This window comes from Bombus flavifrons, chromosome 16 (genome assembly GCF_040668555.2).
Source record: "Bombus flavifrons isolate JBK064 chromosome 16, iyBomFlav1_principal, whole genome shotgun sequence".
NCBI lineage: Eukaryota > Metazoa > Arthropoda > Insecta > Hymenoptera > Apidae > Bombus > Bombus flavifrons.
Genome location: NC_138457.1, coordinates 6,889,223 through 6,911,915, shown reverse-complemented (window position 1 = coordinate 6,911,915; position 22,693 = coordinate 6,889,223). Strand labels below are relative to the sequence as shown.

General features: G+C 30.2%; 8 protein-coding genes across 11 annotated transcripts; 4 read left to right on the top strand and 4 right to left on the bottom strand.

Moving 5' to 3' along the window:
• Nucleotides 1-382: 382 nt before the first annotated feature.
• On the top strand, nt 383-5,923 carry LOC138188442 (calnexin). 4 transcript variants are annotated; one of them, XM_069130209.1, is made up of 9 exons: nt 383-608; nt 692-1,000; nt 1,094-1,346; nt 1,949-2,244; nt 2,382-3,041; nt 3,119-3,259; nt 3,411-3,536; nt 4,189-4,350; nt 4,444-4,775. In XM_069130209.1, exons 3-9 carry the CDS (start codon nt 1,103-1,105, stop codon nt 4,498-4,500), a joined length of 1,686 nt encoding a protein of 561 aa, XP_068986310.1. In that variant the 5' UTR covers nt 383-608; nt 692-1,000; nt 1,094-1,102; the 3' UTR covers nt 4,501-4,775. The 4 variants fall into 4 exon arrangements, with proteins under 4 accessions (XP_068986310.1, XP_068986312.1, XP_068986313.1 ...); XM_069130211.1 differs by lacking the exon at nt 383-608 and adding an exon at nt 5,781-5,923 and having other exon boundaries at nt 615-1,000; nt 4,444-4,540; XM_069130212.1 differs by lacking the exons at nt 383-608; nt 3,411-3,536 and adding an exon at nt 3,823-3,945 and having other exon boundaries at nt 615-1,000.
• Mtmr6 (Myotubularin related protein 6) lies at nt 5,569-9,115 on the bottom strand. Its single transcript, XM_069130207.1, has 13 exons — nt 8,944-9,115; nt 8,537-8,650; nt 8,290-8,452; nt 8,064-8,221; nt 7,858-7,983; nt 7,654-7,788; nt 7,417-7,549; nt 7,116-7,342; nt 6,771-7,021; nt 6,565-6,705; nt 6,371-6,497; nt 6,034-6,303; nt 5,569-5,965 (listed from the first exon to the last, which is right to left on the bottom strand). Exons 1-13 carry the CDS (start codon nt 8,965-8,967, stop codon nt 5,822-5,824), a joined length of 2,013 nt encoding a protein of 670 aa, XP_068986308.1. The 5' UTR covers nt 8,968-9,115; the 3' UTR covers nt 5,569-5,821.
• Nucleotides 9,116-9,256: 141 nt separating this feature from the next.
• APC10 (anaphase-promoting complex subunit 10) lies at nt 9,257-10,413 on the top strand. Its single transcript, XM_069130216.1, has 3 exons — nt 9,257-9,465; nt 9,533-9,785; nt 9,867-10,413. Exons 1-3 carry the CDS (start codon nt 9,441-9,443, stop codon nt 10,156-10,158), a joined length of 570 nt encoding a protein of 189 aa, XP_068986317.1. The 5' UTR covers nt 9,257-9,440; the 3' UTR covers nt 10,159-10,413.
• Nucleotides 10,393-18,268, top strand: LOC138188387 (uncharacterized). The gene is made up of 15 exons (XM_069130106.1): nt 10,393-10,532; nt 10,604-10,726; nt 12,318-12,469; nt 12,538-13,482; nt 13,551-13,962; nt 14,037-14,533; nt 14,564-14,703; nt 14,784-15,046; nt 15,147-15,398; nt 15,484-15,827; nt 15,907-16,159; nt 16,244-16,478; nt 16,565-16,938; nt 17,119-17,409; nt 17,509-18,268. The coding sequence occupies exons 1-15, from the start codon at nt 10,397-10,399 to the stop codon at nt 17,865-17,867; spliced, it is 4,776 nt and encodes a 1,591-aa protein (XP_068986207.1). The 5' UTR covers nt 10,393-10,396; the 3' UTR covers nt 17,868-18,268.
• LOC138188444 (RWD domain-containing protein 2A) lies at nt 10,748-12,181 on the bottom strand. The gene is made up of 3 exons (XM_069130214.1): nt 11,719-12,181; nt 11,191-11,637; nt 10,748-11,098 (listed from the first exon to the last, which is right to left on the bottom strand). The coding sequence occupies exons 1-3, from the start codon at nt 11,911-11,913 to the stop codon at nt 10,880-10,882; spliced, it is 861 nt and encodes a 286-aa protein (XP_068986315.1). The 5' UTR covers nt 11,914-12,181; the 3' UTR covers nt 10,748-10,879.
• LOC138188443 (testis-specific serine/threonine-protein kinase 3) lies at nt 18,063-20,886 on the bottom strand. Its single transcript, XM_069130213.1, has 6 exons — nt 20,185-20,886; nt 19,902-20,033; nt 19,403-19,706; nt 18,446-19,005; nt 18,270-18,359; nt 18,063-18,201 (listed from the first exon to the last, which is right to left on the bottom strand). Exons 2-6 carry the CDS (start codon nt 19,995-19,997, stop codon nt 18,154-18,156), a joined length of 1,098 nt encoding a protein of 365 aa, XP_068986314.1. The 5' UTR covers nt 19,998-20,033; nt 20,185-20,886; the 3' UTR covers nt 18,063-18,153.
• On the top strand, nt 20,497-21,838 carry RpS2 (ribosomal protein S2). Its single transcript, XM_069130215.1, has 3 exons — nt 20,497-20,555; nt 20,882-21,230; nt 21,321-21,838. The coding sequence occupies exons 2-3, from the start codon at nt 20,883-20,885 to the stop codon at nt 21,813-21,815; spliced, it is 843 nt and encodes a 280-aa protein (XP_068986316.1). The 5' UTR covers nt 20,497-20,555; nt 20,882; the 3' UTR covers nt 21,816-21,838.
• Nucleotides 21,839-22,013: 175 nt separating this feature from the next.
• On the bottom strand, nt 22,014-22,658 carry l(2)37Cg (RNA polymerases I and III subunit AC2 l(2)37Cg). The gene is made up of 3 exons (XM_069130217.1): nt 22,532-22,658; nt 22,338-22,435; nt 22,014-22,266 (listed from the first exon to the last, which is right to left on the bottom strand). The coding sequence occupies exons 1-3, from the start codon at nt 22,547-22,549 to the stop codon at nt 22,056-22,058; spliced, it is 327 nt and encodes a 108-aa protein (XP_068986318.1). The 5' UTR covers nt 22,550-22,658; the 3' UTR covers nt 22,014-22,055.
• Nucleotides 22,659-22,693: the final 35 nt, after the last annotated feature.

The window sequence follows — 22,693 nt, the reverse complement described above, 5'->3', positions numbered from 1 at the left end:
TTATTTCTGCACATAGAATCACCTCTTAACCTTGCATGATTATCTTTCAGATCGAAACTCTTTAAGTATAAAACTCTTTTACAGTATAAAAAAAGTGATTAAATAACATTTTTTAAATTTCGCGCACTTCATACTATATTTTCATGAATATCGTATAGGATAAATATTCAGAATCATTTATTAATAATAAAATGATAACATTATTATTTGAAGGATTAAAGAATTATTTGGCGTAAATTACGCAACGTTAGATTCAGTACCTATAATTCTGTTATCATAGTAGGATTATCAACAGTGGTTTTCAATCAGCGACATTCGATATTTCATTAGAACATCGCCACGAAAAAAAGAAAAATATAACCAAACGTTTTGTTAGATTTTTTTCCCTATCTTTACACAATTTACCAAAAACTACAATATTTAATAATCGTTTCAATAAAAAACAAACTCTTTTACATATAAATTCCCTTTTACGGCTATTAAAGCAAAAACAAAATACAAATTATTGTTTATTAGAATATTTTCCCATTTTGGAGGATTCCGCATTTTGTATTGGGAATCACTGTGATGTGGTTTTACTGTACGAGGTTCAAGGGGATCAGTAATCGGTATGTTACATTAATATCACACGTCAGAGAATGTACGAATGGAAATACAATTTCCTTAAAGGTCAATCAATTTTCCTCTTCAGGTAAAAAGGAGATCTATAAGAGGCTGAATCGAACCTAATATTTTTAAATACGTCTCAGTCGAATTGTCTTTAAGCTTTATTATTTTAATCCGCTGATCATTTGATAATTCAATTAATTTAATTAAGCGGGACACTATTTTCTATTGCACGTCTCGTTTTCGGTATTGTCGCTTTTTGAAATACAGCTACAAACAGATATTTTTCTCCTATATAATTGAATTACTATTATTACTTAATTAAATTATCCACGGAGCGACGTTTTTCTTTCGCTCTGTTCACTGAGAAATCAATGCACGTCGACTGAATTTGGTAAGGGAATTTCTCTTTTGTATTCACTTTTTTATATTACATCTCGTAATCAATGTTTTCCTTCATAAAGTTTTGCATTCTTTTCATTTCTAGGAATATGAGATGGCCAGGCTTGTAGCGAATTTAATTATATATTTATGTCTGCTGTGTAGTATTATCAAAGCTAATGAGAGTGGTGATAGCAATGTTCAGGATACAGCGGCTAAGGTGGTTTATAAGACACCTGAAATTTCCGGATTCGCATATTTAGTAGAGACCTTCGATAACGAGGAGAAGTTTAAGAAATCTTGGGTCTTGTCAGAAGCCAAGAAAGACTCTGTTGATGAAGATATAGCGAAATATGATGGTTATAACCTCTCGTTTCTAGTTTTACTCATATATATCTTCAGTTTACAAAAGAGATTAATGCACACACCCATCTAAAAGATGATCAATTTTAAGATATTGCGCATGTATTTAAAAAATTAACATAAGTCGAAAAAATTTTTCAGGTGAAGCGAAAAATTATTTGTAATAAACATATAACTATTGACAAAAAGGATAGACTCTAGGAAAGAATAGTCACAATATTATTTTCATGCTTTTTCTTGTTATTAGTCCTTGAAATCTCCCTTTCATAGTTTTAATGTTACAATGCACAAGTAAACTATTTTGAGTTGTGACACTTTTGAAATATATAAGTGATATCTGCAGAATTTAAACCTGGTAATGAACTATTCTCTAAGATGGGAGTGTCATTATTTTACCTAATAAAATTACACTATAGTTATATATGTAGTAAGGAAAATGTTAGAATTAAAAGACCATTTTTGCTAGAAACCTTCAAAATCCAAGCTAGTGTAAAACATAACAAAGAAATTTGTTTCCTAGTTGTATTACTTTTCTACTAAACTGATGATATATTTTGATTTTTATGACATAAGACTATAATCTACATTATTTTTGTAGGAATTTGGTCCATAGAAGAACCTAAAGAGCATGCGCAAGAGGGAGATCTGGGGCTAGTCCTTAAGAGTAAAGCTAGACATGCTGCTATATCCACTACATTATCCAAACCATTTTACTTCGGTGATAATCCATTAATTGTACAATACGAAGTAAATTTTCAAGAAGGTCAAGAATGTAGTGGGGCTTATTTGAAATTGCTTACTCTGGATGCAGAGCATCAAGATTTAAAGAAATTCCATGATAAAACTCCCTATACTATAATGTTTGGTCCTGATAAATGTGGAAACAATCACAAGGTATATATATATAATAATAATATAAAACAACAATATAATAAAACAAATAAAACAAATAAAACAACAAAAAATAAATAAAACAATTTTATTTTTACAAAACTGTTCCAAAATTAATTAGTTGCTTTCCTCTAATGTAGCTGCATTTTATCTTTCGACATAAAAACCCTCTCAATGGTTCGATAGAAGAAAAACACTGTAAGAAACCTAGAGAGCGCTTGGAAGATTTTTTCAAAGACAAGCAGTCTCACCTATATACTTTGATCATTCGACCAGATAATAGTTTTGAAATCAAGGTCGATAATAAGGTAGTAAATTCTGGATCTTTGCTGGATGATTTCACTCCACCAGTCAATCCACCTTTGGAAATAGAAGATCCTACTGATGTTCAGCCAGAAGATTGGGATGACAAGGAAAAGATCCCTGACCTATCAGCTGTTAAACCAGACGATTGGGACGAAGATGCTCCAGCACAAATCGTCGATGAAGACGACATCATGCCTGAAGGATGGCTCGAAGATGAATCACCTATGATTCCCAATCCTGACTCTGTAAAACCTGAAGATTGGGATATTGAAATGGATGGAGAATGGGAACCTCCAGAAATTCCAAATCCAAAGTGTGCAGATGCACCAGGATGTGGACCATATAAGCAAAAGATGAAAAAGAATCCTCGATACAAGGGCAAATGGTCACCACCCTTGATTAACAATCCTAATTATAAAGGCAAATGGAAGCCAAAACTAATTCATAATCCTAATTACTTCAATGACCAACATCCATTCCGGATGATGCCTATTGTATGTTTCTATATATTATAATATTTTACGAAATTTTGTATACATTTACAGAATATGTTTCATATTTGGATTTCTAGTTTGCTGTGGGCTTTGAACTTTGGTCGATGTCCACGGACATTCTCTTCGATAATATTCTTGTTGCTGATGATGAAGAAGTAGCAAGAAAATGGGCGGAAGATACATTCGAAGTACGTCGGGCTAGAATCGAGAAGGAGAGTGTAAGCAATTCTTCTTTTCTATCCAAAGAAAAATAGCAATCCAACATTTACTTGAATTAAATTTATGAATTAATTTATTTTTTAAAAGAGGTATAAGTTTAATGAGATGTGCAATATAATCAATATAATCAATATACGCTGTACTATGCAGGTAACTTTATGGGGTCGTATATTAAAAGTAACAAATTATAAACCAGGCTGGTGGGTGTTGTATTTTATATACTGTGCAATACCAGTTGTATTATACATTTGGTATCTTCTGAAACGAGTTCGTGAGGTATACTTTGTAATTTCAAATGTGCAAATCGCTCTCATATCTGTAATATTGGTACCAAAGTATAGCAATATGATGACTAGACTTTTAGTAATAATGTATCCACATAGATCGTTTACATATAGTATAAAAATTGCACACATTTCTCAGCTATAAATTATACAAAATAGTAGTGTGAAAAACTTAAAGGAGAGATATAAATATTTAGAAGTTTATTAATTGATTATTAGTTTTTAAGTAAATTCAGTGTAAATTGTATGACTTGTAATTTTATGATTATTTTAAACAGTATAGTGTATGGCATCAGATTGGCGTATTTGCTGCGGAACATCGCTGGATATGCGGTACATGTATAATAATTCCTGGCTTCGCCATATTGCTAATAATATATTACTGCTGCTTAGCTTCTCAGGTATAAAAGAATCATCAAGCCTTATAAACTATTCTTTTCTAATATAGTAACTATATAAAACATATACAGTAGTTTTAATTTTATAGTTACATTACCCACTTTGTAACGATAGTATTACGTTAATTGCAATAGTTTGCTAATATTAAATCTTGGTTTTTTAAAAATATTTGGAAGTAATTTTCCCTATTTTTATAAAAGATTCTCTATCTTTGTAAAGTAAGAAATTTATAAATTTTCTTTTAGGATAAATATGATGTAAAAGATGAAGATAAACAACCTTTAGAAGCAAATGAACAAACAGCACAGAAGCAAGAAGAAACAGAAAATCAACTACCTAATACTGAAGCAGGGGAAGAAACTGAAAAGTTAAATGAAAATGAAGAAATAATAGAAAGCGAAGATAATGTTAGTAAAAATTTCTTTCATGTTATGTTATGTTTCTATGTTATGATGAAAATGATTTTTTGAAATTTATTTTAATTTTTAATTTGCTTTCAGGATAACCCAGCAATAGGTGGTGATGGACCACGACGAAGAAAACCAAACAAAGACTAGAATGAATTAAGGTTATATGAAAGGAATTCGTACTACTAAGGTATTTATGCAACACTCACATTCCACTTGACACTTGCATTGTAAACGTTAGAATTTTTCTCAGTATCTAATTATATATTATAAAATGTCACTAGAAGCCAAATTTTTATCTAAAAATTAGATATTTTGTTCTCATGTGTAATTTTTCATTAAGTCATACTTTTTAAGCAAAATAATTTTCACATTGAAGCATGTTTCTCACGCGTATGAGTGATACAAGTACTTCAAAAAGAAAAGAAGAAAACAGTTTTGTAAGAATGATGTTCGGTGTAATTATTTATGTCTTAATACTATGTAGCAATTTAATTTTTGTTATTGTATATTAAGAAAAAAAGATGAATAATAGAATAGATTTATTCACAGTTTCTGTATAACAGAGCGGATGATGTGTCTTTTTTAGAAAGTTCGTTGCTTGTGTCCAATAATATTTTACACACAATTCATATAGAATTTGTTATTTAATATTACCAGTTAATATTTTTCATAGGCATGTATTATATTATTCAATGTAACGATTTTTCTTAAATAATGTTTCATTCCTTTGCTATTATGTTAATAAAGTATGCAATGTGACTGAAATAATTTTATGTATTATATTATGTTGTATTATTTATAAGTGATAAGTCTGAAATTGTTTAAAAATAATCAAACAAGTAGATTCTGAAAATCCTTTTCCTCCGTGTTCACAACAAAAAAAAAGTAAATTTCTATTTAAATTTACGAAAAAATCAACACTTTTTAAAACAATTCAACTAAATTATGCTATTGTCTTTTTCATTAAAAAAGTAAAATTAAAAAGAAGATTACATTGATATAATATATTATATAATATTTACATTGATATAAGCAAATGTAAAATAGTTAAATTTTATTTTTGGGAGACTCCGTTTCTGACCTTAAAAACAAAACATTGCGTTTTGTCATCTGCATATCTTATAATAGAAGTATAAAAAAAACAGTCTTATTTAAAAAAGTATGATTGTGTACTATTAGAAGAATAGTTATTATAATACAATTTGCGGTGGATCGTTAAAATAAAATTGTTTTTATTCGTAATACTTTCTTATGTTATATATCCTTTCTCTTTAAAATCGACATGCTTTGGTTCGAATACATATAAAAAAAAGAAATGTGAAATATACAATTCCCTATTAACAGTTTCCATCAGATCAAATTTTTTAGTTTATGTTACTATCTTATTTCTACCTTAATGTTATATAATCTAATAATATACATTTTAGGTACAGATTACAAATTTAAATAAGTGTTCAAAGGAATAAATTTAGGGACTAGTAGAAGGAATACTGGAATTCTGTGTACAAGACTTACAAGTAGGCACTGCACGTTGTGAATTATGTCCAGCAAGAACAGTGTGTGCACCCATGCATCTTGTGCATAATACCTCTCCACATGACCAACAGTGATGCTAAAAAAAAGAGGAAGGAAATATAATTCTAATTCTAAATTAAATCTTAAGTTATAATATACATTTACCTTTTTATTAAATGCGTCAAATGTAGTAGAACATACACACTCTTCCATGTTACGGAATAACTTCCAGTCCAAGGAAACTGTTTTCAATTCATTTTGTAACTGACTAATTTTTATCTTACACTTTGCTTTCTCTTCGTGAGTTGGTGTATTTTCTATGATGGTTTCAGATAATGGATCCATCGTGTATTTATTATCGAATTTTAGTTTCCCTTGTACTCCTTTTTTTTTAATGTTATTTAAATTCAACACTGAACTCAAAGAATTAGCTCTCTGTTTAAAGTAAAAAGCAACATTAAAAATCCAATAAATAAAAAAAATTGTCAAACAATATTTATACCTTTATGAGAAGCTTAACGTGATCTTCTAAACAACTGGTATGATCATGCATTATCGAAAGATAATCTTCGTACGTTTCTCTCGGATGAATACCATTCTCAAATCTAAAGTACAATCCTCGCCATAAACTAGAAAATTATTTTTTATGTAATTTGTAATTGTTGAATACGTTCACATAATAAAATTATATATTACATAATACACTGTGGAGCCAATTTAGGTTGGAGAACAGGATTAGTTTCTTCATTGAAACGATTGCATTTGTATAAAGGATTTATATATTGGTGCATATTATTTGCAATGTATCCCCATAGAGAATATGTTCTTTCCGATACTCTAAAAATAATTAAAAATATAATAAATTACTTATGTAAGAATAAATTACTACTTGAAAATAATACCTGAGAATTTGTCTTTCTTTTTCTGAATTCCCTATAAAAGTACCATGTTGACAACTGTGTACATGATCATGAAGAGTTATCAAAAAAAATTCGTTAAATTGAAACTTATGGGGATACTGTTGCAACAATTGATATGTTGCATCAACGAACTGAGTAAAAATTGGGGCTAATTCTTTGTTATCACAGTTAATGTGACCACATCGGTCACTAAACTTATGTCCAAACGATAACCAGTCTTTTTCTATCAATGCCTGAAAATGAAACAAAAATATTTAGTTCTGGTTTTGAAAAATTAAAAATTTATGATAATAATCATAACAATAATAATGTTCAATCACTTCTTACTTGAAAACCTTGAATTGTCCTGTAGAATGGATCCAGTAATAAAGCACTCAATGAACATACTTGAGCAGTGCGATCCCAACCATCACTACAATGCACTACTACGCTAACTCCATTTGAAACTGCTCTAGCAATAAACCAAGCAGTTTCTAAAATAGATCGTATATGTTTCAACCATCCACTGCTTTCCAAACCACTTAAAAATGCACTCATTGATGTCATCCTTTGTACTAGACAATAATTAAAAACATGAAAATAATAAATATCCATAATTTGCGTAAAAAATCTAAAATAAAAGACTCACATTCTATTAATTTGTTTAAGCTTGTTCTCATTACATGAATATTTTCAATACCAAAGAAGTGAAATTTTATGTTGTCATAAAAATTCTCGTTCTCATATCCTTTTCCTGTAGCTCTATTAGCAAAGGCATTGATCTAAAATATATTAAAAAAATATAACGTAACTGATCTCTATAATGGTATTATTGAAGACGGTTTACAATTATAAACATATTTTGGTGAACGTTTTATAGACTTACTCGTGGTCGCGTATCTACAACGTACATATATTTAGAATTAGGATTTGTCCGCAAAATATTGTACATCATTTGTTCGTCCTCGGGACATCGTGCACTAAATCCCGATAAAGGTTGACTACATCTGCAGATAACAGCCTGTAAAAAAGTTTACATAGAACCTGCTTATTTTTTTCATATTTTATCTATTTCAATAAATACACATACCTTGTTGGAATATAAATATGTTAAAACTGGCAATCTTCCTCTACTTCTAAACTTTGCACTGCCTATCAAGATACTGTTGGCACATGTACTAGGTACATACAAATATTTTGGATAAGTATCACAAAGCTAAAAGTTGAATTAATATATTTAGAACATCAAAACCTCACAATGAATATTAAACTTTAAAACAAATATAAAATTTGTACCTCATAATTTGTATTTAAATACGTTAGAGACCATTCTTCATTTGGAACACCTTGCCTTTGAAATTCACTTTGTACATTAAAAAAATTCCATCCTGCATGTTGCGGTAAGGTGTCTTTGTTCTCTTGATAATGAAAACAATAAAGATCATCTAAACTTACTAAAAACAAAACATACAATGTTAGAAATTGATTTTTTAAGCTCTACTTTGTATAGAACAATGTTCACCTGGGCAAGACAATTTTGAGAGAGTAAGATATATATCATGGCAATCTCGTTCTTTTGGAATAACAAATGTTACAATGAAAAAGTGTTTACATTTAATACATAATGGGGAGCCTGTCGTAGTCAATGGCTGCTTCTCTATATTCGCAATGTGAGTATATAACACCTATGGTAAAAAGCTTTATAAAAATATTTATATTACTTAGGAATAAAGGTAAAACAAATGATCGTAATAAAATTATATTCATACCCAGATTTTCTTTTTTCCACTTCGTTCTGTAAATATAAGATGTGTTACAGTTAAATAAAGAGTACCAACAGAATGATTGTTACTATATTTATCTAAAATCCTCACGTTCCCCACCTGGAATTATAAATTTTGCATATCATAATGATATTACTCCAATTCTCTAAATTCCAGATATATATTTTATAAAATATATATTTATTGAAAATAAATGCATACAATTTTCTATATTCATTCTAATACAATTATGTAAGGACAATTATTTTTTGTTGTTATTTCTTTTACAGACATCAATATGCAGTGACCGAAAAGACATATTGGTGAATGTCATATTGACAGATGTTCGTAATTGTGATTAAAAATTCATTCGAAACAGCTTTACGACAAATGAAAGGTGTTTATCACGATACCTTCGAGATTTTTATTTGATCCATTTCGTTCTGTTCGTTCACAGTTGTTTACACCTGATGAACCATTTGACGGGCTGTAAATTGGTTACCACTGAGTTATCGGACAGTAACAGGGGTTCTCAACCTATTTTTATCGAATATGAAAAAGATATATTCCCCATTGCCTTGATATACGCAATTAATTACTGATTACACGAACGTAGTTTGTCGAATATTTAGATGAAAACATTGACATTCATTTTAGTTATCGACACATTTCTGTTTTTTAAGTTTCAAATTTCTTATGGGTTAGTCATAGATGGCAGCAGAAGAGTAAACATCACATCTTTCTATCTTTGACAGAAACCTTTAAATAAATAACATTGTATCTAATTCGACACCTAGTCCATTTGATAAGAAATTACTCAATTCTCTACTATTTTACGAAAAATTTATGTTTTCAGTGTATTAAGAAGTTTCTGTGATTAATCAAGTACCTATAGTTTAAAAAATTAACAATGAGTAACAAGACTGGTAATACAGGTAAATATCTTGCATATAATCATGTCTCAAGTGAAAGGTATTTGCTGTAATAGTTATGCTTTTTTAGGAGAAATAGATCCTATACAGGAGGAGCTAGCTGGTCGTGTGCGAGAAGTTGGAAACCATGCAATTTGGAGTCTGTCCAGTTGTAAGCCTGGCTTTGGCGTAGATCAGTTGCGCGATGATATAACAGAGACATATTGGCAGTCTGATGGACAACTTCCACATCTGGTAAACATTCAGTTCAAAAGGAAAACAACGATTCGTGACATATGTATATACACAGATTATAAGTTAGATGAAAGTTATACTCCCAGCAGGTGAGAAATGTTGTATATATCTTTTGTTACTTGACAGTAATAAATGTTAGATAATTGTTAATGTTATAACATCACTTTTAGGATAAGTATCAGAGCAGGTACAAATTTTAATGACCTCCAAGAAATAGAAGTAATGGATTTGAATGAACCAAGTGGTTGGGTTATCATTCCCATAAAAGACATAAATGATAGACCTATTAGGACATTTATGATACAAATAGCAGTAATAAGCAATCATCAGAATGGACGAGACACGCACATGAGACAAATTAAAGTTTATAGTCCCACACAGGATGTTCTTGGACCACCTGCTCCCTACATTGCAGGCCACTTCCTTACCAACGAATTTTTGCGTTATGCTACAGTTAGATAAAGAAATAATCGTTGTGCAAGAAATTGTAATAACAAGGAATATTAATGAAATATTCATTAGAGTTCAGTTACAATGTGAAATTGTATGTTACAAACATAATTCATATATATATACGAATTTGAACTAATCCTGTTACCTGGAAGGGGAAAAAATGTAAACATGGAATGTAAAGACCACCTTTTCATCTATGAAATATTTCTAATTGTGAATCAACATTCTAAGTAACGAGTGTGGAAATATGATATTAAAGTTTTTCCTTATTTTAGTATTAATCAACACCGCGAAATGTCACGAATATACCGAAAAAAATTATGCATTAAATGCTGTACTTAAAGATACATCAAATTTCTTTGGAAAATTGAAGCTAGATTATGGTATGAAATTTCTAACGATAAAATGAAGTTAAATATTATTCGTATATTATATTTCGAAATCTAATTTTTAGCGTCGGGAAATTTAAATAATACATTAACTGAAATTAATACAAAAATTACGGAACACATTAAAAACACATCGAAAATAATTTCTATCCGCCATAAAAGAGAATTACAGGAGAATTCTGGAGAAGGTAAGTATTTATTAAAAATAATTGAAAAATAACAAGTATATTTTTTCTCTACAAATATATTTATTTGTTTAACAACATTGTTGAAGTCATGGTAGATATCTACTGTTAATTTTTCAAATTATTCATCAATTTATTTGTACAAGATTGTTAAAGTCATGACAGTTCAATATCAAACAATTCCTTAAACACATGTTGAGATTTGTGTTCCATTAAATACTTTAATACTTGGTTCATATCATTATGACGTCTTGTAGTAGTAAAGAATATTTCTCGAAAATTATTAAATTTACGCATTACATCCATCATATCTTTACAATCTTTCTCCTCTTCTACTACTCTTAATAGTATTTTCTGCCAATTCATAGATTTGATCTAAAATTTTCAAAGTATAAAATTTAGTTTTCTATAATTATGAAAATACAAAAAAAGACTTTCTTCTTTATTTAAATTAAAAAAGTTGATACTTTTTGCCAATAATAGTCGCAGTCTTCAAAGGCACCTTCTATACAAATTACTCCAGGCTTTCCTGCCAGACAGAAACCCGTAAGGGAATTTTCTTCTGCCAAATCGGCAATTTTCTTTCTTTTATATTTACTATATATATGATGACTATAAATCCAAAATCTGGCAAAATTTGTTGAATTCTTTTGATCTTTATTCCTGTGCTTAGGAGTGAGTTCTTTGTCTAGATTTCTGTTGGATTTTGTAAGGAAATTTTCGCCATTATCTTGCAGCCACAATATTAATACTTGAATGCAAGGCTCATTTTCTTCTTGATGTTCGAGAATATCGCTCAGTGTCTGGTTTAATAGCAATTGTTGAGTTCGGCTCAGAAAAGAGCTCCTCGCATAAACCTCTGGCTTTTCTTTAGGATAATTAGATGATAGACTAGTCAATAATTCTATAGATCCCTGTGAATGATTAAATACCAGATTTTTAGCAGACATTCTACTGATATATTATATTGATAAAAATGTTTGTTTCAAACTTACATTGTTCAATGGAATTTCAATGGAATATTCCAATCTCCGAGGCAGTTCCTGCATCGGATTCTTGACGAACTCGTTAATATCAGCCAACACTCCATGATCTGTAATCCTTAATTCTTTTGGATAAATAGACTGCAATGTTTCCAGCTCGCAAACCTGAGCTGTTAAATTTTCTTTTATTTCTTCGTATGTTGACATATTGCCCGTTAAAACACATATGGATGTACACGTTAAAATTATTTCTAATTTAAATAGAAAAAAAAAATAAATAATGTTAAGGTTATCGGAGACTCAGTGAGATAACAACACACGTGTGTTATTGCTTTGGTAATTGACCGCAGGTCGTTCAATCGGTGATCCTGGTCAATTATCAAGGGAAGGTCTATATCACAATTACCACGAATCCTCTATACTGATACTTTTAAGAACTGATGGGGATAGCGACGGCCACTTAACCTGTACACAACATTGGCCAGTTAGTAAGACAGCGCCGTGATTTGAATCGATAAACAAAAATCGAATCGAATCACCAAATCGATAACTAAATCGTTTGTTAAATCTAATTTAAATTTAAATTTAAATTTCAATATTAATTTTTACAGGTATTAATGTATTCACTGGATTTCATGATCTTAATCGACTCAATTTCGTAAATGTCCAAGACATTAAGTTCTTTTCTCTTCAAAATGAATTTGAAACAATCTGGTTTGCTGTAGTTTTAGATATTTCCAAAGTATCCTTGTACCAGATAAATGTAACATTCTATTATTTTTATAAAATCAAAGTGAAATGCTGAATTTTATAAATTAGTTTTCATTTCAGAATGACGTTTTTTATGACACAATCTCTTATCCTGTGGTAAATGGAAAACAAATATTTGTAAACAGTTGTCCATATGGAGCGCTTCTCATTATCCAAAATCAAAATGGATCTATTATTTTAAGTTTCACCAAAGTTCTAAACAATTATTATCTGCAGCCAGTTCATGATTTTGAGTTGAATGATATAAATCATCTAACAATTTGGAATGGAATGAATCGGTTGCATTTAGGCACAGTTTCTCATTCAAACATTTCAATTTACATCTGGTTTGATAATTACTTTGATCTGATACAGGTCATTGATGTTGGTACTAAGAAATTAATTCCATTCCAAAGTAAAGGATTTATGTATTTAGCAGTGACTGGTTCTTCTACATTGATTTTTAAGTATTCCTTAAGAACCAATAAATTTGTAATGGTACAAAAATTGCCATTGAGTGAAGATGTCTCTTACTTTCAATTAACAGAAGGCCATTTCACAGAACACTATCTAACTCTATCAACAGAGTCTTTCACTGTTATTTATAAGGAAATACACGATCGTTTTATACCATTTCAACAAATTTCTTCTGGTAATTTTATATTACCAGTTATTTCAAGGAAAGCAATTATACTCTTAACTTTACATAAAGACACTATAGTAGCTTATCAATATAATGGCTGGAGATTCATAGAATTAAATGCAAAATTATCTGGAATCAGTCAATTTCGTCGAGTAATACTATATAATGAAGAATTATTACTAATGAGAAGCAAAAATAATAAATGGACGTTGAAACAACCATTATGGATTAAAAAGAAATCTAATAAGAATTTACAAGAAGAAATAAGAATATGGAACATTAATGCCAAGAATAGAATTCAAAGAGCAATGAAAGAAATTCCAATGCCAAAGGATCCTATCACAATTTTAAGTGGTCATATTGATCAGCTTCATGTTCATAATGTAAGATATTGCATCTTTAACAAACTAAATTAAGCCAAACCAATTTAATATTTTTATTACCTTTGCAGATAAACAGACACAACTTACAACAATTAAAAGATTTATACAAGCAATATAAGAAACTGACCTTTAGATTTCAAGCACAAAAGGTTGATATTAGTAACAAGAGGCATCCTAAAATTAAAACTATTTCTTCACTACATGCAAAAACAATTCAAGTGAAATGTAAAACAAAGTGTAAAATCAATAGATTAAATGTTAAGGAGAATATGAATTTCTTGACCAAGTTAGTAATGTCAATAAAGACAAATCAAGAATTAAATTTTGATGAATTAAGTATAGAAGAACTAAGAAACTGGAAATGTCCTCTCTTAAGTCTTCCAATAGAAGACATTATAGTTTCTGAATTAATTAATGGAATAACTTTAGGTTATTTACAGGAAAATGCTTTGAAAGTAACTGGTGATCAACTAGTCTCTGGTAATACATTCTGACTTTCATTTCTTAATTAACTGTTTAACTATAGAAAATAATTTATGAAATCTTTATTTCAGGAAAGCATATTTTTACTAACATGAAGGCAACAAATGCTTTTATGCCATTAAATATTGCCACATTCTTAACAAAGCAAGATGTAACAATAAAAGAGATGAAAGTTAAAGAACTGAATTTAACAACAGGAGGGATTTTATTGCCATTAAATGGCTCATTCTCAACAGTTACTGGTTCAATCAAAACACCTAAACTAAAAATAAAAAATATTGATGATTTAAGGGGAAAAATAGAAGGAAAATGGAAAAGATTGTCACCTACAATATTCATTAGTGAGCCCATGATTTTATATAACAATTTCAATTTAGAAAATGTCAAGATTGATAATTTAACGTCTACAGACTTAATTGCTAGTAAGACAGGGTCAATCAAAAGTACCTTGTCAAATGCAATATCTTTACACGATAATATATCAGTGTCCTTAATCCTTTCAAGTGAAAAAATGGCAAGTATAATATTTCCTACATATTTAATTTTGGAAATATATTGTGATATAATAAGTAAAAGAAGTAATTGAGTTTTATTCTAGAAATGGAGTAATATCACTGTGTATGGCTTTAAAAAATGGATTACTGCGAATTTCCAAAATATTAGTATTATATCAGGAAATAAACATTTTCATAAAAATGTAGAGATAACAAAGTTCTCTTACAATAAATTAAAATCAGAGTAAGTTTACTTAATATTTGCATTAGTAAAAGAATTAATATAAAACAAATATATTTAAGTAATATTTTCTTCATTTAAAGGAAGCAAGATTTATTTTTAGAGGATTCAACATTATGTGCCACTTCTGTTATTGCACCGGAAATTAAAACTACAACGTTAATAGCGAATATTATTGCCGTAAAAAAATTAAATAGTTCACAAATTGTCGGGAACTTGGGTGAAGATTATTTCATTGATAATCTCACAGTAGTTTTCAAATCTATTTTGTCTGAGAAACTGTATTATCATAATCTCACTGCAAAAAATATATTTACAACGCAACTGAATAATTTGAATTTAACAGGTAAAATAAGATAATTTTTTAAATATTATATTTCTATTTGATACTTCTTATTTTATTTGATACAATTTGTAAATTCATCAATTCTTTTTTAATTCTACAGAATTGAAGAGGCTTGTGAATTCATGGATTGAACCTAATATTCTCAATACCTCTATAGAAGCAACAAACTTGAAAACAAATACTCTCAGATTACCTGTTCGATTTTACATAGAATTAGGTAACAAGATAATTAAAAATCTAATATTAGAACAACATGTTTATGTAGATTACATTAATAATATTAATATGACTGATTTCTTGGATAATGCTATAAGGCTCACCGATATGAAATCTTTGCAAAATATAATATTTCGTAAGTTATAATTAATAAAAATTAATAAAAATTAATTAACGATATAACGTTTTTTATTCAATTTATTAATAGTACTTCGTTTTAGGTAGCGATTTTAGTACGAATCATATACATGCTTCTCATCTTCCATTTCATTTGATAGACACAGAGAAAGATCTTAATTTGCATAAAAAGAGAATTTCTGGTAATATAGAAGCAAATGCAATAAATTTACCATATTCTTTTAAAATTGCTGAAGATGAGACTCCAGTTAATATCTTTATTAAGGGATCTGCACGATTTCCACTTGAACCAGCAATAACAAATGTAAATAATATTAGACTAGAAAAACTGTTTACAGAAATTTGGTTGACAACAAATGTTACAACACTTTATGGAAAGAATTTGCATTTTGAAAATATAGTGATAAATGGAAATGTTATTTTAGATGTGAGCAATGAATTATCATATAAATATTTTGTTATAACATTATAGGACAAATCATTATTAAAATAATAATCACTTTTAGAATGAAATAAGTACATTAAATATTGAAATGTGGAAAAACATTTCAAAACGTGTTTTAAGCAAAACCAAGTTACAAGAAATATCATACCCTGTGTCTTTGAATAATATTGAAGTTCCTTTTATTGTGGGTTCAAATGTTTCAAGACTAAAATCTTCACTATCAGATCTCAATGATATATTTGAGAATTCTTTGCTAAAGGATAAAGACCAACAAGTGAAGGCAAAATGGACATTCCATACATTAAAGGTCTTAGGTAATAATAATAAAATTGTGAGATAAAATAAAGGATTCTTCTAAAATTTTTTTAAAAAAATTTTACAATATATGACAAATTTAGGAAACTTGAGTGCAAAACATACGATTAACAAACTGGATCTTAAGAAAGATGTTATGAGACACGATTCGAGAGAAAATATTGTAACTGGAAAGAAAACAGTCATACGTTTAACTGCAGAGAATTTGAATGGTTACAATTTTGATAAATGGGCTGCTAATGCTTTGACGAAGTTGAAGAAACATGCAATCATAAAGGGACAAAAAACATTTATCACTGCTACCTTTAGCGATATAGAGTAATTAATAGAATTAATCTATTTACCATTAAACTGGTTTAACTAAAATTAATATTCAATTGTTATTATTCATTATTATTAATTAGGGTGTCTGGAACTGTAATGGGAAATACTATAGAAGAAGTATTAACAAAATCTACGAACCAAAGAATTTATGGTCAGAAAAAGTTTCAAGGTTCTATTAATGTATCTGAGCTCATTGTTAGTGGTTTAATAAATGATGTGAATTTGACTGAGCTAGTAGATCATCAGTTAAAGAAGAATAATCATCTTCAAACAATAAAAACAGAAATTGAATTTCAAAACAGCTTACATATTCATGGAGATCTTATAGTTAAAGATACTTATGGAGGAGCGGAGTTAAAGAATTTTTACACAAGTTATTCGAGTGTTTTACCCATTGCTGAAAAAATGAAGATATCTTTAGAGGCAGCCGAAACCATTAATACAGCTTTACAAAGTATTTCTTTTACATCCTTCTTTTTAACTTTTAAGAGGGCACACCACAATATTTTATGTATATCAAACTTAAAAATATATAAAAAGAATTTTTTCAATTTTTCGAAACAAAGTGGTATACCCTCCATAAACAACAGGTAACTTTAATTATTATTAATACTTAAATATTTTATCATTATAGATCGAGCTGTTTATATAAATAAATTGGAAGTCGTAGAAGACACCATTGTTGCTTCTAATAAATCTACAATTATTCAGCCAGTACAATGTAAATCTACAAACTCTTCCTCGCATTGTTTTAGTAAATCTGCACTGAACGGCACTGTATTAACATATCAAACAAACGACAGTGACTTTCATGTCAAAAAATTAATTGTTATGGACGAAAAAGAACTTATTGTATTTGTAAACTTTGATTCTGTATCCATATCTTTATTTAGTAATACAAAGAACGAACTTGTTCATTCAAAAGGTTTGTCCAAGTTCATTTGATGTTTCTATTTTATTGAAATGCTTTAATAGTCAATAAGTAGACTACGAATGTTTATGCAAATACTTTCATAATTTGTAGAACTACACATACCAAGAATAATGGAAGCATTTGCGGAGTCAAGGATAGATACCTTGTGGATCGTTCTACGACTGATCACACAGACCTTGGTCTTACGTTATCAGCCATGGGAAGATCTGCAAGAATATGTTTTGCCAGTCACGGACGTGTTTGAAATAAGTACATCTCCAAATAATCAGCTTTTGTTATTACTATCAGATGGTGTATGGGATCTTGAAGGACTAGCAAGTCCTAGAAATATTATTGGGATTCCCCTCAAAGGAAAAGTAGAAACGTTCGTTGATGAACATAATTTCTATGTGCAATGTACTTCAAAAAATAATACAACTTTAATGAAAGCACGATACATAGGAAATTGAAGATTGTTAAATTAATTTTCTTGCATTATCTCTGATATGTAACTGAGAAATTTAAACAAAAGTATATTAAATATTATTTTCCTAATATTTGGGTGTCTCAATGTACAATGAATGATGTGTGATTATTGTTATTCAGTATGAAGGAAACTAATAAAATAGAACCTTTAAGAGGTGTATAAAACTGTTCAAGATGTATGAAGGTGTAGAAAAATTCTTCTGACAGCAACTTGATGTTTTATGGTCATGGAGACTCATACAAAGCTCAACATACGTATACTCCTGAACGCTAAGAGCGTTTAAATATGGGTCCAGCAACTACAGAAGACATTGTTACCTAAGCAGCAGAAATCATTATATATATTTCTTCAAAAGAAAATAAAAAGAATAAAATAAAATACAAACTCTGGCAGCTTTCTTAATCACGGTGACCTCTTCAGGTTTCACATTAGCAGTGTTGTTCGTTTTCTTCTTTTCCTCCACTTTGAACAATTTCTAAAAAACAAATATTTTAATAAAAAAGAATTAAATTACATATACATCAGCAGTGTAGTGATAAAAAAATAATCCTTCAGTCTCACAGGATCTTTCGTAGAAAATTTCTCTTCGATTTTCTTCCTCTCCTGTATTGCGTTGTTAAGAGCAGTCTGTTCAGTTGGTGTGAGTACCAGAAGTCTAGGATCCATTGCAATCCATTCACTGTGCAATGTCTGATCCAGCTTCCAGCGTTTCGAGACATCAGGTTCCAAAAGACGAGTCACTAGCTTCTTTACTTGTTCGCTTAAGGTTTCTGCGATTTTACTTCGGAACTTCCATTTGCGATTTGTTTGTTGTTCGTACAGACGTTTGATATCAGTGTCGTCAAAGGGCATCGATTTGTTTAAAAGAATGTAGAGGATGACGCCAAGGGACCAGAGATCCGCGATCTTTGGATTGTACGGGGAAGCACGAAGGATCTCTGGGGCAGCGTACGATAGAGAACCGCAATAAGTATCGCTCAGAACGCGTTTACCTCGATTATCTATCACGTAGCGAGCAAATCCGAAATCCGCAAGCTTGACGTTGAAATTTGACGTTAGTAGAACATTCTCGCATTTCATGTCTCTGTGAGCAATCTCCATTTCGTGTAAATATTGAAGACCTGAAGCAAAGATAGAGTTTTTAATATAGAATAGTCATGATTTTTAATAATTCTCCTGATCTTATTTATTTCATCATGTACTGTATTTAAAGCAGGGACCAAAATAGTAATTGTTTTTAAAAGCTCTAATTCTTAAAAATCTTTCAAAAAATACATTTATTAAAAAATCAAACTTTAAATGTTCTGGCATTATAAATAGTTATTATAGATGATTAAGACTCTCCTGATCAATAGTTACCAATAACAAAAAGGAATGTTAATCTTAAAAAATATTAAATTTACTATGATTATTTGTGAGAGAAATCATTTAAACTAAAATATGAATTCTTATACTATAACTTCTTAAATTTAAGTCATAACAGATATGGTCTCTGATTTAAAGAGATATCGGTGTTACCAAGAGCAAGTTGTCGAAACCATACACGCGCCTGTCCCTCTGCAACCGCACCATTCTTCAGTATAAACTCCAGGAGATCGCCATTCTCAGCGTAACGCATAAATATGAAATATTTTGTACGTCTTTGGAATATACTATGTACATGCACCACGTGAGGGTGATTCAATTTCACCAGAATGTCGAGCTCCCGGGGAAGAAACTTTCGGACGAAATCTTTCGGCGCTAGCCCGGTGTCTATCACTTTGCAAGCCAAAGTACTATTCCTTTCTGGATCTGATTCTGGTTTATACTCCGCCAGATACACCTACGATTAAACAAACACAAATTTTATGTTAATCAAAGAAAGATTGTAAAAAATGTGCATATATTTGGTAACTCCAAGTAAAGAAAACGATGTTACCGACCGAGGGGAGGAATGAATTTGAATTATACCCCTCTTTTGTAAATCGTTTACCGTATCGTTTTATAATCTTAATAATTTGCGAGATGCTTAATTAACCTTCGCGTAAGCACCTTCTCCCAGCTTTTTTAGAAATTTATAACCGCGTGCTAATAAAACTGCCTCCTCGGATGACGTCTGACTCAAACTCGTCATGAGATTTCGTAATCCACAAGTGACATCCTACTGATCCTGTTATAATAATTCATAACTGATTAGTAGACTGCAGATTTATATGCAAATTCATAATTTTATAAATGTAATTAAAAAAACAGAACTATTATAATATTGTGTAAAAACTCTTATACATTTTACAGTAATTTAAGATTGTTCTTCCGCTTACTTTTATTTAACAATCAAGGTTGCAGTGGAATAGAGTTCTAGCTATGAAAATATCAAAGTCATTTAACCATTTTGCGTAATTAAATATCATGCTCGATGTAAAACATGATGACAGAATTCATGGCCTACTTTATATGTATTTATATTACTTCAAACATTAAGAAAATGAATTTTTAAAAAATTAAGGATACCAAAGAGATAAAAAATTAATTAAAAAATTAGTTAAATGAAAACATTAAGAGTTCGTGTTTTATTGAAATGTATATTTAAATATCGGATGTAGCATCTAATCGAGATATATCGACTTATTCGACTTCGTGAATGTGAGAGAGGTGATGGACTTTCTCCTGTAACTCAGGAGAGAGGAGGAACGTAAGTATGCTATGAGTAATTTTTTCATTTTCATTATTCGATTCTCTATAAAACACGTTTTTGTTACTTTTATAAATATAAAAAATCCTATAATTTTAATAAATATTGTAAAAATTAAATTTTGTATTTAAAATATCAATCTAAAAGTCATCAGAGACACGCGTTTTGGGGTTGGTGTGGTACTGCCCCCTAACAAATAAAATATTTCTACCGTTCAAAAACATAATCCAAACCTAACCTAACTATTTTATTAAATACATTATTTAATTATTTAGTTTTTCATTTAATAATCTATAAATCTTATTTCTTTTGTCAATGTCAAACAGAATGGCGGACACTGCTCCAGCCGCGCGTGGAGGTTTTCGTGGAGGGTTTGGTTCTCGCGGAGGAGGTGACCGTGGAGGTCCAAGAGGTAGAGGCCGTGGAGGCAGAGGTCGAGGTCGTGGTCGTGGACGTGGTAAAGAAGATAGCAAAGAATGGATCCCAGTAACTAAACTTGGACGCCTTGTTAGAGATGGAAAAATAGAATCCTTAGAACACATCTATCTCTTTTCCTTGCCTATCAAAGAATATGAGATCATTGACAAATTCCTTGGAGTTGAATTGAAAGATGAAGTACTGAAAATCATGCCAGTACAGAAACAAACCAGAGCTGGACAGCGTACTCGTTTCAAGGTAACTTTATATAGGCATAACTTTTCAAATGTTGATCTAGTATGATTATTAATTCACTAGAGATGATATTAGTAATTTCCCATTTTATAGGCTTTCGTAGCTATTGGGGATTATAAAGGCCACATTGGCCTAGGTGTAAAATGCTCTAAGGAAGTGGCCACTGCCATTCGTGGAGCTATCATACTGGCTAAGCTTTCAGTTGTGCCAGTACGTCGTGGTTATTGGGGAAACAAGATTGGTGATCCTCACACTGTACCCTGTAAAGTTACTGGCAAGTGTGGATCGGTTCAGGTGCGTCTAATTCCAGCACCGAGGGGTACAGGTATCGTATCAGCGCCTGTGCCTAAGAAATTGTTACAGATGGCTGGTATAGAGGACTGCTATACCTCGGCCAGAGGATCTACTTGTACTCTTGGTAATTTTGCAAAAGCTACCTATGCAGCTATTGCCAAAACCTATGCCTACTTAACACCAGATCTCTGGCACGATCAGGCGCTAAGGAAAGCTCCTTATCAAGAGTTCGCAGACTATTTGTCAAAAAGCCACAGAGTTGTGGGCAGACAGAGGCCTGCTGAGGTTGCCTAAGAAATAAATTTCCATATGAATTACCTAATTCTGGTCATTTTCCCTTTTCTTTCCTATTTTTATTACATACCATATTTTGTAGGTAGACTGGTAGATGTTTATGCACTTATGGTATATAAAGACACATGTAATATAAAAAAAATTGTAAAATATTATCTAGTTAAATATTAATATTCACAAATAATAATAGTTATAAAGTAAAAATCAAATAAATTATTTATTTCTGTAAAAAATACTACTCTATGTACTATCTACAAACATATCTCTAGAAGTCTTAAACTGTTCATAAGCATTGTTGAAAGTTTCTAAAGTGTGATCACAAATCTTTTCAAAATCTTGTAATCCTTTTCGTAGTATGTCTACAGCTTTTCCGTTTTTCGCTTGGATCCTCAAGTATATGTTTCCTTCTGCAGGATGATTGACGAAACAAGCACAAAACTCCACATCAGGACTGTAATAAAGATGATTAATAATTAATGGTCTATTTATGGTTGAACTTACGTTCTAATTAATGCGGCGTACTTTTGCGAGATTACTGCTACTAAGGAATTTCCCAAAGTATAACCTTCACCCATGAATACAAAAGTTTTACATTTCTCGGATGATTGTTCGCTAATCACCTGCATATAAAATAAAGTTTCGATAATAGGTTATGTTTTATATTTTACATTGCAAAACATATAATCTATATAATTTAATATTAATAAATATCGTACCTCTGCTAATCGACCCATTTTATCAACTATTAAACTAATTATTGTAAAATATATTATTATAATATTAAATTCACAATATCATCAACATCGTCACAAGCTCGTTGAACATACAGACGTTGTTATACTACATAGCCTAACCTGACATATACATATATATATATA

What these genes read in the sequence shown, in the direction of transcription:
- LOC138188442 (XM_069130211.1), top strand. Translation starts at nt 1,103, where the DNA reads ATGGCCAGGCTTGTAGCGAATTTAATTATATATTTATGTCTGCTGTGT. An exon ending in AGATATAGCGAAATATGATG is followed by an intron (nt 1,347 to 1,948) that starts GTTATAACCTCT and finishes TTATTTTTGTAG; the next exon opens with GAATTTGGTCCATAGAAGAA. An exon ending in TTCTGAAACGAGTTCGTGAG is followed by an intron (nt 3,537 to 4,188) that starts GTATACTTTGTA and finishes ATTTTCTTTTAG; the next exon opens with GATAAATATGATGTAAAAGA.
- Mtmr6 (XM_069130207.1), bottom strand. Translation starts at nt 8,967, where the DNA reads ATGGATCAAATAAAAATCTCGAAG. An exon ending in ATTTAAATACAAATTATGAG is followed by an intron (nt 7,984 to 8,063) that starts GTACAAATTTTA and finishes TTCAACTTTTAG; the next exon opens with CTTTGTGATACTTATCCAAA. An exon ending in ACGTTAAGCTTCTCATAAAG is followed by an intron (nt 6,304 to 6,370) that starts GTATAAATATTG and finishes TACTTTAAACAG; the next exon opens with AGAGCTAATTCTTTGAGTTC.
- APC10 (XM_069130216.1), top strand. Translation starts at nt 9,441, where the DNA reads ATGAGTAACAAGACTGGTAATACAG. An exon ending in TAACAAGACTGGTAATACAG is followed by an intron (nt 9,466 to 9,532) that starts GTAAATATCTTG and finishes ATGCTTTTTTAG; the next exon opens with GAGAAATAGATCCTATACAG. An exon ending in GAAAGTTATACTCCCAGCAG is followed by an intron (nt 9,786 to 9,866) that starts GTGAGAAATGTT and finishes CATCACTTTTAG; the next exon opens with GATAAGTATCAGAGCAGGTA.
- LOC138188387 (XM_069130106.1), top strand. Translation starts at nt 10,397, where the DNA reads ATGATATTAAAGTTTTTCCTTATTTTAGTATTAATCAACACCGCGAAA. An exon ending in TATCCTTGTACCAGATAAAT is followed by an intron (nt 12,470 to 12,537) that starts GTAACATTCTAT and finishes TTTTCATTTCAG; the next exon opens with AATGACGTTTTTTATGACAC. An exon ending in GAATAATTTGAATTTAACAG is followed by an intron (nt 15,047 to 15,146) that starts GTAAAATAAGAT and finishes TTAATTCTACAG; the next exon opens with AATTGAAGAGGCTTGTGAAT.
- LOC138188444 (XM_069130214.1), bottom strand. Translation starts at nt 11,913, where the DNA reads ATGTCAACATACGAAGAAATAAAAGAAAATTTAACAGCTCAGGTTTGC. An exon ending in TTGAAATTCCATTGAACAAT is followed by an intron (nt 11,638 to 11,718) that starts GTAAGTTTGAAA and finishes AATCATTCACAG; the next exon opens with GGATCTATAGAATTATTGAC. An exon ending in GCGACTATTATTGGCAAAAA is followed by an intron (nt 11,099 to 11,190) that starts GTATCAACTTTT and finishes TGAAAATTTTAG; the next exon opens with ATCAAATCTATGAATTGGCA.
- LOC138188443 (XM_069130213.1), bottom strand. Translation starts at nt 19,997, where the DNA reads ATGACGAGTTTGAGTCAGACGTCATCCGAGGAGGCAGTTTTATTAGCA. An exon ending in GAGAAGGTGCTTACGCGAAG is followed by an intron (nt 19,707 to 19,901) that starts GTTAATTAAGCA and finishes GTTTAATCGTAG; the next exon opens with GTGTATCTGGCGGAGTATAA. An exon ending in GTTTCGACAACTTGCTCTTG is followed by an intron (nt 19,006 to 19,402) that starts GTAACACCGATA and finishes TCTTTGCTTCAG; the next exon opens with GTCTTCAATATTTACACGAA.
- RpS2 (XM_069130215.1), top strand. Translation starts at nt 20,883, where the DNA reads ATGGCGGACACTGCTCCAGCCGCGCGTGGAGGTTTTCGTGGAGGGTTT. An exon ending in GACAGCGTACTCGTTTCAAG is followed by an intron (nt 21,231 to 21,320) that starts GTAACTTTATAT and finishes CCCATTTTATAG; the next exon opens with GCTTTCGTAGCTATTGGGGA.